A 12,179-nucleotide genomic window follows, 5' to 3' on the forward strand; every position below is an offset into this window, starting at 1 on the left:
GAAAAGGAAAAGACAACAGAGAAAAATAATTTGACATTTGCAGAAGCTAACATTATCTTCTGTGGAAATTCAGATATGGAAGGAGCAAACAGCTCCTACCATATTTTGGCAAAGAAACTACTTGCTTGCTGAAGACACAATGAAATTGTTCTTCCTTAATTGGTAGCATGGACAAAACAACTGGCCAAATTGTCTTCTGCCTTGTGTTGCAAAAGTTTGACCTGAACCCTGGTCAGTCAGGTATCAGGAATTCCTCTCTTTCAATGGGTCAGATTGACTTGAGATAATATGGCATAAGAACTGGTCAAATTAGCAAGTTCAGGATTCTCACAGAAGGAGGCCACTATAGCTGTAAGACATACATGCACATGAGCTTGATTTCAGTCAATTCTTCTGCACACATAACTCAAAGTATGCACCAACCCTGAGCCAAACATGGACTGTTTTTACCTTGTTGGGGACAGCAGGAGTGAGGACACATGGAAAGCCTTCAGTGGGAGAGTCTATAACATCACTACAACCCTGCACCGCCTCCTCAGGCCTCCTGCAACAGACAGAGGCAGAAGAAAAAAAAAAAAAAAAAAAATAAAAAGTTAACTCAAGAGAATTCAAGATGTCAGTGCTTGCCTGCAGTGTCTCTTCTGCCTTCTGCTTACTATTCCTCTCCCCAGGCCATGTCGTGCCTATAAGGAAGCTGTCATTCCCTGTGAGAATCCCTGAGGTGGCTGAACTTACCGCTTACCATTTGCAAACATCCTGGATGTAACAGCAACAATTTTCTGGCTTCTGACTGCTCTGTCTCTGCTCACATACAATATTTTCCTCACAACTGTCATGGAAGTGCTGAATGATTTTTCTTTGCCAAGTTCCTCTTCCATCATGGATTTGGAGCAGAATTAAGACGTGTCTCACAAGAAGCTTTGTAATCAGCTCTCAAAACAGAACCATATTAAAAAGGATGAAAGTAGTTCTGAACCATCACTGAAATCAGCACGAAAAGGACAGCCCCAGCTGCCACAGCCCAGGTATTAATCTCAAAGACAGGAGCATAACAGAGATGGCACTAGAACAGAACCGATAACATCCTGCAGAGATGCAGGCACAGTTTTGTGTTACCACTGCTGGTACAGCCAGCATGAAGATTAGGTGAGCTTTTGTCTGCACATCTGCTATGGAAAATATATTATTACTATGGTCCCTGCTGGAGCAGCAATGTGTCCAAACAGCAGCAGGACTTTATTTGATTTCATAGAAGAGAAAATAAAAAGCAACACAAAGACTACATTGTAGTTTAGAAGACATATTTAGCATTGCCCATGGCACTACAGACAGTCTCACTGCCAGCTGCACCTCTCCTACTATTACTTTATAAGCATTCCATGCCTCTCAGTATTTACTAGCAGTCACAGCTGGGCTTAAGTCATGGTGAAGGCCACTTAGATGGGGCTGGGAACTAAGCACAGATTTGCAGGAGACAGGGCTCATCCACTTTGTAATGCAATCATGAATATGACTGTTAGGTGGTCATAGAATCACAGAAGGGTTTGGGTTGGAAGCAACCTTAAAGATCATCTAGTCCAAACCCCTCTGTCACCTACTACATCAGCTTTCAGGGCCACATCCAGCCTGGCCTTGAACACTTCCAGGGATGTGCCATCCACAGTTTATCTGGGCAACTTGTTCCACTGCCTGAGTAAAGAATTTCTTCCTAACATATAATATAAATCTCTTCTCTTTTAGTTTAAAACCATTCCCCGTCATCCTGTCACTACCTGCTCTGTAAAAAGTCACTCTCCCTTTTTAATAAGCCACTTCTAAGTACTAGAAGGCTTCAATAAGGTCTCCCTTGGCCGTTCTTTTCTCCGTGCTGAACAGCCCCAGCTCTCTCAGCTTGTATTTGTAGGAGAGGAGCTCCAGCTCTCAGAACATCTTTGTGGTTGGCCTCCTCTAGACCTACTCTAGCTGATTCACATCTCTCTTCTGGGGACCCCAGAGCTGGATGCAGTATTCCACACAGGGTCTCACCAAGAGCAAATCACAGAGGGAAAATCACCTCTCTCAACCTGCTGGCCACCCCTCTAGTGATGCAGCCCAGGGTATGTTTGGCTTTCTGGGCTGTAAATGCACACTGCAGGCTCATGTCCAGCTTTTCCTCTACCAGAGTCCCCAAGTCCCTCTCCACAGGGCTGCTCTCAATGAGATCATCTCCCAGTCTGTGCCCATGTCTGGGATTGCCCCAAACAAGGTGCAGCACACTGCACTTGGACACATTGAACTTCACAAGATTCTCATGGGACCACCACTCGTCAAGCTTGTCCAGCTCTCTCTGCATGGTCCCCTCTTCTGTTGCGCCAACCACACCCCTCAGCTCTGTGTCATCTGCAAACCTGCTGAGGGTGCACTCAGTCCCACTATGTCATTGATAAAGATATTCAAGATCACCAGTCCCAAGACAGAGCCCGAGAGACACCACTTGTCACTAACCATACAATCATCATAAAATGCAGAGAATAATCCTACAAGGCAATCCAGTAGCTTCAAGATGCATAACTGCTGCTGCTTCCAAGCTACGAGTGTGGTCATGCAGACCCTCACTCTGAAAGCAGTGACTACATTCCCTCTTGTATGGAGATACAGCATATTTCTGTGATCTTGAAACTACTCTACCACAAGTTCCAGAAATCATAGCGCTCACCAGTTCTCTGACAATTCACAATTCATTTTAGTGGCCCAATGGCATCATGTAACTTGCATATAGGCTCATCCACACAAAGTAACACAATGCTTCCATCCCACAATTTTCTCCTGAAATTCAAATGAGAGAGATCTGTATAATGCATCTAGAAATTAATGCCATAACATGTCTGGGAGGGATTTAGTCTTGACAACCTCAAATAAATATTGAAATAGTTTGATGGCAAATGTATTTTAAATTAATACATACGTGCTTTATTTATCATCTTATTCATTTACTTGAAGAATGTTTGGGATGAACAAAATTTATGTCCAAGGCAGTGCACAAAACATTTTCACTGTCTCTTAGAAGTCTGAAGTTTCTGTTCTGTGAGCCCGAAAAAGGCAAGAGCTTAATTTGACAAATTCTCGTTTTCAGAAAGAAGTGTAACAATAGAACCTTTTGTGCAACTGAATGTCCTGGGGCCTCGTTGAATGCTAGTGTTTTCTTTGGCATGTCACTGAGGTGAATCCTGAATCATTCAGAGGAGTTAAATACACACCTGCATCATGGAAATCTGGCAGCTCCTACATGAGGTCAACATGGCCAGTCCTGCCCCCGTCCTCTCACTAAGAATTCATCTCAACACTTGAGACTGGAAAACTTTGGGTAGACACTGTTCTTTACTGTTGAATCCTAGTACAGTTCTATTATCCAAATGAGTCCAGTAGATGACAAAATCCTAGGTCTTACTGTACATTTAGAGATGTTCACATTTTTGTAATTATCCCAAATTAGGAATACACCAGGAGCCTTTGAAAATCCTAGAGAATGCCTTAGATTTTACGTTACCTTCTATAAAATATCACAAAAATTTGGGGTTATTATAATTATTGCTTTAAAGTCCACATTCAGCTTCTGGAACTTTGAACTTCTGGAGTGAAAAGCACTAGACTGTATTATAAAAAGGGAACATACTTCTTTTCAAATTGGAACTTCAAACTCTTTGACCACAGAAAAGAAGAACATCATTCTTCAGAAAACGGAAAGCAATTCTGCAGATTGGGAGAGGAATATTTATGTGCAAATGTATACTCGCTGAAGCTTTATTCTTAGGAAATGGCAATAAGGGGACGCATAGGGCCTAGAAAATGCTGAAGGCTACATTGGGATTTTGCTAGTGACAGTAACCAGTTCATTAATTTCAAGCAGGCAGTCAAACCAAATGTAGGTACTGCTGATCCACTGATAAATTCCACTCTCAATTCTGAAATAGAACAAGAAGAACCTTTGAAGATCTCTAAGCAGTACAACTCTGCTCATGCCTTGTATTCCTGTCTTGCAGCATCCTCTACTATTTCAGTCATGGGATCCTTCTACCCAGCTTTCAAAATCATTGTTATCTGCTGTAGCTGAGCCAGTTCAATAACCAAGTCAATGCAAGTATTTGCTCTAAGAAAAACAGAGATTGCACAGAATTTCATACACCCTTTCATAAATATTCCAAAGCAAATGGGGTTTATTGCACTCTAAAAGGCAAGTGCCCCAAATCCTCAGATAACTGTTTTCCTGAAAATTTACAGAGAAGCAGGTGTATAGCTGTTGTAAATACTTCTGCTAATCTGGAAGCCTTCCAGTAGGAGAAACACCACAGCATGATTTGCAGCTATCTATGGAACAACAGTCAATATAATAACTGGTGTCCCAGACTGATAAGAGTTTTTTTGCAGGGAGACACTAATATGTTTCTTAAATCTCTCACTAGAAGGGACAGGCAATTCAGAAGAACTGAAGGTAATGTGAGACAAGAACAGGTCTGAAATCCTCATAAGGAAAATTCTGGGCAGCAACATCTTTTGAGCAACAGCTTCTGCTCCCTTGTTTCTGCCTTAGAGAGATGCATCTGTTTCACCAAATACAATTGTTAGCTATTCGGTGGAGGCACTGAACACATGACACGAATAGCCCTACTCTCAGAACACCTGTACAGCTTTAAAATGTGCTTACACATGGATTCCTAGAGCTCAAGAGAAGGAATTACTGAAGCAGAACTAGCAAAAGGAAGCAACCACTACAGATGAGAGGCGGCTTGCTTTCAGCTGGTCACAAACTTTCTGCCCACAGACTCTGATTTACAGTAAGCAGCCTCTCTCCCACCCGCACTCCCCTCTGGCTGCTGTGCAGCTCCCGTGAAGGCCACCGCTCCCACTCGTGGGCAGCCCGTGCTCAGGACTTCGTGCCCCCACAAAGAAGTGGGCAGGGTACCGGCAGGGCAGGGTACCGGCAGGGCAGGGTACCGGCAGGGCAGGGTACCGGCAGGGCAGGGTACCGGCAGGGCCCGGAGAACCCCGCCAGCTCTCCTTGCGGGGCACGAGAAATGAGAACTCCAGGGGGAAATTCATCTTGCCATCCAACCCGCACTCCCACCTCCTGTAAAGTCCCCATAGGAGAGGACCCCCACTCGCAGGACGGCAGGAGAAAGCCGGCCGAGCCTCCCCTTTCCCTCCAGGGGAAGGGCATCCGCGGCCGCCCCAGGGCCCGCCTCCGCCGGCCGGAGCGGGGCCGGGCCCTCAGCCAGACCCGGACCTGCCGGGCTGGGCACGGCCATCGCCTTCCCCCTCCCCGGCTCTCCGCCCTTCCAGCCAACCCGCTAGGGCTCTTCCTGCTGCTCCAGCGCTGCCATCCCGACGCCGGCAGCCGCTGCCCTGCCCCGTCCCCGGGCTGCCCGGGAAAGGCAGGGCCCCAGGCCCCGCGGCCGCCGGTACCGGTCCCGGTGGTGGTGCCGGTACCTACCCTCCGCTGGCTCCGGCAAGGAAGCCATGCTCCCGGGAAAACATGCTGGACTGCTCCGCTGAGTCAGCTCCCGGGTTCCCTCCTCGGGAGCCTGCTCTCCCCCGGCCTCGCCATGAAGAAGGGCTCAGGCTCCCTCCCGGCCCCCTGCGAAGCCGCGGCTCCCGCCCCCACCCCTCCTCTTCCTCTCGGGCCGGATTCACCGGATAGACCGGGAAGGGACCCGCACGGCCGGGTCCGGGCCCGGCGGTCGGCGGCCCCGGAGAGGACAGAGGGGAGGAGGAGGAGGAGGAGGAGGGATAGAGGACGAGGAGACAAGGGGGGATGGGGTGATGACTTCTGCCCCTCCTCCGCCGTGTCAGAGCGGATCCCCCTGGAGCCCCCCGTTGTGGGAGCCCATGGATGGAGCACAGCGTGCAGGAGCAGCTGCTGGGACGGCCGAGCCGGGGACGCTTCTCTCCAGGTCATCCGTGAGGGTAACACAAGCACAGGGTTAGACAGGGACAGCAGAGGGGTTTCACTTATTCAACTCTGCTGTAGAACAAGATCACATCTCCGGGCTCTCAGTATCCAGTGAGGAAAGTGAGCATCAAAGCGGATCTCCACAAATCCCCGTTCTTTTAAAGGGAAGGCTAGGAAGATAGAAAATCCACTAAATCCAAATTCTTGTCATTTGGACCTGACATACGTCAAGTACAGAGATTTGGCTCTGGACCCCTTATGAAATAGCTCATTGATGCAATGTGTAAACTAGGGAAGTTCAAATTTACAGGGATCACAAGTGCCTTAACCACATGTATTTCCATTCACTCATCAACAGATTGTCATTCCTGATAAAAAACTGAGCATGAGAACATGGTCTGCTATAGCAGGAATATGCATATACCTGTGTTTAAATGAGAACACAGAGTTCTGGACACATATTTTTTCCTGTGCTTCTCAGTTTCATTCCACAGGATGATGTCATGTTTTCTCTTTACATCAAGACCTATAAAAGCAGCAGCTACAACCTTATGTCAAATGTCAGCCTCACACTGGGTTTGTTCTAACTAATGAAGGGGACATAAGGAAACACAGAACAAGAGACAGAATTTGCCAGAAAGCTAGGAAAAGATGTAAAGCAAGAGTGCAAAGAGTATGCAGACAGACCAAACAGAAAATATGAGCTAGCAGATAGAGAAAAAAGAAAGATGCAGAGAGCAAGGAATTATATCAAAATTTTGGGGATGAACACAGCATTTTCATCCTAATGCTTCCTATAAATTCTACTCTCGAAAGATCTGGATAGAAATGATTATGGGGACTTCAAGGGTCTGTGGGTGGGCAAAAAGACTGTAAGTAAGGAATCAAGATAGGTGACACCTTTGAATGGACAAAGAAAGGGTCCTCTTGTTGTTTTTAGTGACGTAACCAAGTGACTCAATTTCCTCTTGTCTACCTCTTGTAATTCCCCAGAAGATCTGATGCTGGAGAATGGGCCAATTCATACATCCTCACTCCAACTCAAATGCATCCCAAATGGGCCCAGGGCACTGAATAGAACAGCTGCTCTCTTCACAAGCAGGTCTTACTCATTCACCTGAATCTCTGAGCAGAGATGTGACTGGACCAAGGCAAAGAGCCAAGCTTGCCATTTCTGCTGCATCTAGGAAGGAGGAAGAGACATTATTTTTTGCTGTTAGAGAGAGCTGCCAGCAGTAACTACTGCCCTCCCCCATCTCAGGGTCATTATCAGCAGCGCTATCAAGCCTGACCATGGTGAAAGCAAAGCTTACAGAGAGGCTCAGGTCTTTCTGCCATTCTTGTTCTTCGGCAGCTTGCCACTACAGACAAGAACCAACTTTATTCACATACAAAATCACACTGAGCTTAGCTTTCATTTAACTGCCTCACAGCTTTACCTAAACTTCTGTGCCACTCCAGTTGTGTACAAAGCCCTCAACATGCATAAGCAAAACAGCAAACAATTATTAAATACCCTAATTATTGTTCTAATTAGCCTCCTTTAGCAATAGCAATATGAATAAATCACATGTAAGCAAATCACAGGACCACTTTCTGCTCCTCAACTTACAATCAAGCTAACAATTGTTACTATTTACCCTGCTGATGAAAAATATTACCTATTATAATCCTTCAGTTGTAGTAAGTAGATTCAGCTCCTAATGATACTTGCGTTCTTATATGACTAATTGAGTGTACTTACAGTCTCAGATTTTAATCCCTATATGTGTCCTTACTTGCATGGATCATTATGCATTTTATAGTTATTGCGTGGTTCAGGGACTGGCATACAAGTTTTTGTTCTTTCAGGCATCATTGTAGGCATGTTAATATATGTAGTAATTGGTGTCTATACCTTTTGCTATATATTTTCCCAGTTTTTGTTAGCAGATTTTTTCCATGTGTTTAAATTCATTAGCATTTTATCTTGCTCACATAGGAACAGTCTGTATTAGCTGTAACACAGAAACTGGTCCCTGCAATTCTGTTAATTGAGTCATTGTAGGAACATCAGCAGCTCCACGGAAGCTGCGCAGTACCACATAAACACAGCAGTATATCCTTCAAGGGTAAACTCTTCAGGGCAAAACATGTATTTTTTTTAAGTTTTACCACAATATTACACAAACTCATAGCTGCATCCACAGACAGAAACACACATGTTTTCACATCAGCTGTTTCCACAGATCTATGCACACAGCTTCTAAATATAGCACCGGGTGTGCACAGACAGCACCTCCCGCAGCGCACTTGGACTCCTCATTTTCTCTCCAGGACTGACATAATCAGGGTGGGATTCCTTTGAGTGTGGGGAGACCCTCTCTCATGCCCCTCCATCCCTTTAGTTTGTTTCATTTCTTACACAGACATCTGCTCTCCCCACCTCCACTCTCCCTTTCTCTCTCTGCAACTGCTTCTCTACACAATGCAGAATAGCACAATGTCTTTTAAAAAGCACACACACTTTCCCTGATGAGGCTAAAACTGCCCCAAACTCTATCCATTACACAACGCCATGCAAGCAGCAGAGAAGATCCGGATCAACCCTCCCCCACCTATCTTTGCTCCCATTCCTTCTAGATGCAAAGAATTTTTAATTGGCATTGCAAGCAAGACGAGAATAAAAGCAGCTAAGCTGTTCATCCCCTACCTGAGCAAGGATCTCTCATCCCCAGCTGGTGAGCAGATGGAGACAGGGAACCCAGCTGCTCTCCTTTCCTTGCACTATCAATTATTCACGTAGGTTGCAGTGTCCTCCCTCTCCCTCCCTCCCTTTCTCTTCCGCTGCCCCCACCTGCAGCTGAATGGAGATGGAGCAGGTCGGTGCTGTCACACTTGAAACTAGAGATCATTGCCGATTGAACAGCCAGCCCGTGGAGCAGCTGTGCTCTTAAGCAGAGATTTGCCCTGGCAGAAGGGGAGAGACTGGCAGCTCCAGAGGTGGAAGACAGGCAGCTCTGTACATCCACATCCTGCTCCCTGCGCTTCTAATCCCAGAACTGCAGGGATGACCTTTAAAAATGAAACAGGGTTGTTTGGTTGGTTTTCTGTTTTTTGTTTTTGTTTTTTTCCACAGAAAAGCACATTTTTCTAGTTCTCTCAAGTATATTGACAGTTATTTGGTGACAGTGAAGTGGGTCATGCGAATTCATGTGTACAGATCAGAGTAGGAAGGGAAAGTATAAGACTGGAAAAATCTGAAACATGATTACGTAGTACTGATTTAGTCCCATAGCAAAGGCACTGGGAGAGGATAATTTAAGGGGACAGGATGACGTGGAACTTTCTGTAAATGATTTTTGGTAATCATGAGGCATGAGACTGACCTGTGGGTTGGAATGATTCTTCAGTTGCAATTTTTGTAGATAATTAAAGGATTTTTACGTGGTACCAGTCATAGGCAAAGGTAAAATGAGTTCTGGCAGACCTAGATCAAGGCGTTCAAAACACTTTGCCTTTGTAGAGGGCTACTACCCACAAGTGGGTGAGTGTTCTAGATCTGCCTCACAGCAAAATTAGTTTGAAATCCCAGGACAAATTAACTGCTCCATTTTGCACTGGAGTAACTCACCCTGAATCATTCCAGTCCCATCAGTTTTCTGGGGACCCTTCTGCTGTGTTATCACAGTAATTTGTTCTGTTAATTCTTCCCACGACCATAGCTGTGGCAGAGTCACCACAGAGACAAATAAAAAACCCCAACGTACAAAAGTGCTCAAACAGTAGGTCATCATGGCTTTCCTGCCCTAGTTAACTTTTCCCATCTTTTGAAAAAAGTGTCTGCAGGAATTTTACCAGAAGTAGTGAAGAGTTTCCTGAAATAACATTAAAAATAAAATGCCTAATAGAAAACCTTAGTGTTGCAACTACAATTATGAGTAAAACTCCTGAAAACCAGCAATTCTTTTTTAAGAGGGCATTGTGATTGTTTTTAATTGTCTTCTTGTTTTCAAAACTTTACAGATCAAGTTTTGTCAAGCATTTCTCCACAATTCTGCAGGCTGGAAATGTTGTATTTTAAATAAAGAAAAAGTCATCACCTTTTTGTTTTCGTGTGAGCATTGGAACCACCAAGTTTTATAGATGGAACAACAGATTTCCCAAAGATTTGTTTTGTGCAGTTGTTCCAGGTCCAAGATAATTGAGTCTGCTGGAGCACTTACAAGACCCTTCTCTTGTGCTGGATCTTTGATGAGGTTCACTTTGAAACCTTTCCCTCCTTTGGATCGTTTTTCCCAGTTGACCATTTTAATTAAATTTACAGGAACCTTTTCTCTGAGATAACAGAAAGAAAAATCTGTTTGAGATAATTATCAAAGGGATAATTATCAAGTTATCAGAACATATTTTTAAGAAAATTACCAAATCAACAAATTATTTTTGAGACCTTGATACCCTAGTTTTTGTAACTATTCCAGAAGTTACAAAGGGATAATGGTATACAAGCACAGACAGAGTGTCTAAAGTAAGTTTTATTTCTAGAAAAGTAGACTAAGAACAAGACATGGTAAAACTCAGTAAAAGTAAGAAAATCAGCAATGTAAATATTATAGAAGTAGTTATTTTTGGTTTCTCAGTAAGCAGCAAATATCAGTGCCTGATATCTACCTACAGATATAGGAACATAGATTTATAGGTTTTTTTTTTTCTTTTCTGAATATTAGACTCATACTGGACTAGTTGTATGACTATTTTGGTATCTTACAATTTAGTATTATTCATATATACTTTATATACAATTCATGTACTGTATACAAGTTTGTATTATATACTAAAAATTAGTATTATTCATAACCTGATCAATACAGTTATAACATCCTGCCATTTATACAAGTCCTTAAATCCTTAAATCTAAATAATCCTTAGATTATAAACTGACTGGGTCTTCCCGTATGTCTGTAAAGACTGTGGAAGAAATTGTTTACATATAAATACAAATACTTCCCATTTCCTTGCCACCTTTATTTGCATATCTCACAGTGCATTACTGATATTGGTTCCTGTTACAACCACTGCTCCACATAAGGATAAACTGGCACAGAGATACTAACCCTCACTATCACCCAGGGCCAGAAAAAGGAAACAGAGCTCAGAGTCCATCAGCACAGTTGTATAAACAGCTTCAGATGCCTCCATGGCCTGCTGACACAGGAGAGTCCCACTAGGATCAGCCAGTGGGTCCAGGTGACATTCTTAATGCCAGTGCTGGTACAATGAAGAGGGCTGGAACAAGTGGCCAGTGATGGAAAAGGGATATGGCAGGACTCCTTTGCAAGCAACTGAATTTTAAACTGGCCAATGACAGTGCAGCATCTCTCAGCAGAGCCCTTAGAAAACAATTCAGTTTACTTTCAAGCTTTGAGCAAAGTTGCCTGCTAGCAAAACTTAATTATATGAGAAATATTTATCAATTTATCTGTCTGTCAGTATTGTATGAATTGGGAGGATTTTGACAGTATAACTTTGGATATTTGTCAACAGGGAAAATTCATTAGGAAGGAATTTATGGGATTGCTTGCTAATTTCAGAGATGACTGGAATGGCCATGATTCAGAAAAGATGAAGCAGCTCCTCCACAGAAGTGACATCTAGGTTCATCACTATAGGCACAGCAAAAGAACATTCAGGTTGCACCAACGTTCAGGTTGCACCAAGGAAAATTTCAGCTGTGTTGAACGAGGAATTTGTTCTTCCTATGGGGGTGATTCAGTACTGGGAATTGCCAAGAGAGACTGAGAAATATCATTCTTGGAGATCTACAAAAAAAATGTATATACAAAGCCCTTCTAGCTTTGAAGTTGACCATTTAGTGCACAGTAGTTGACTTAAATGAGACTTTTCCATACTGATTTATTCTATGGTTTTATTCCTGCATGTTAGAAAATCCATGGCATGAAATGTTCAAAAACTCAAAGTTCATCATTTCAGCATAATATGTAAGAGTTTCGAGTTCTGCAGTGTATCAGATCATAACCAAGTCAAAATTCTTCACCAATAGTTTCCACCCAGAAATCAAATTCTCTAATCATTCAGCAGGTAAAAATTTCTTGTCGTATGTGAAGGAACTTAGATAATCAGAGTTTGTATCATCCAGCAAGTCTTGCCCTGGACATATATCACAGGGCCTCAGGGAGAGGGTGACTCAGGACGATGGAAAAGACAAGATGCTCTAGCAGAGGAAGGCCCTCAAATTAAAGACCATATTTTGTAA

General features: G+C 43.7%; 1 protein-coding gene across 31 annotated transcripts in view; it reads right to left on the bottom strand.

Moving 5' to 3' along the window:
- LOC107206204 (rap1 GTPase-activating protein 1-like) overlaps nt 1-8,930 on the bottom strand; it is a 47,852-nt gene extending 38,922 nt beyond the window's left edge. For 10 of the 31 annotated variants that reach the window (XR_004498818.1, XR_004498819.1, XR_004498821.1 and 7 more), the window contains exons 1-2: nt 5,468-5,624; nt 451-544 (exon numbers count right to left, since the gene is read on the bottom strand). Coding sequence is in view for 15 of the 31 variants with exons in the window: in XM_015631834.3 (XP_015487320.2) it covers nt 451-544; nt 5,468-5,511 (138 nt within the window). In the remaining 16 variants the exon portion in view is untranslated. Of the gene's footprint in view, nt 1-450; nt 545-5,467; nt 5,627-7,043; nt 7,110-8,618; nt 8,723-8,762 lie in introns of those variants that run through there. The other 21 variants (XR_004498851.1, XR_001522345.2, XR_004498849.1 and 18 more) reach the window with 9 other exon arrangements.
- Nucleotides 8,931-12,179: the final 3,249 nt, after the last annotated feature.

This window comes from Parus major, chromosome 1 (assembly GCF_001522545.3).
Source record: "Parus major isolate Abel chromosome 1, Parus_major1.1, whole genome shotgun sequence".
In the NCBI taxonomy this organism is placed as follows: Eukaryota; Metazoa; Chordata; class Aves; order Passeriformes; family Paridae; genus Parus; species Parus major.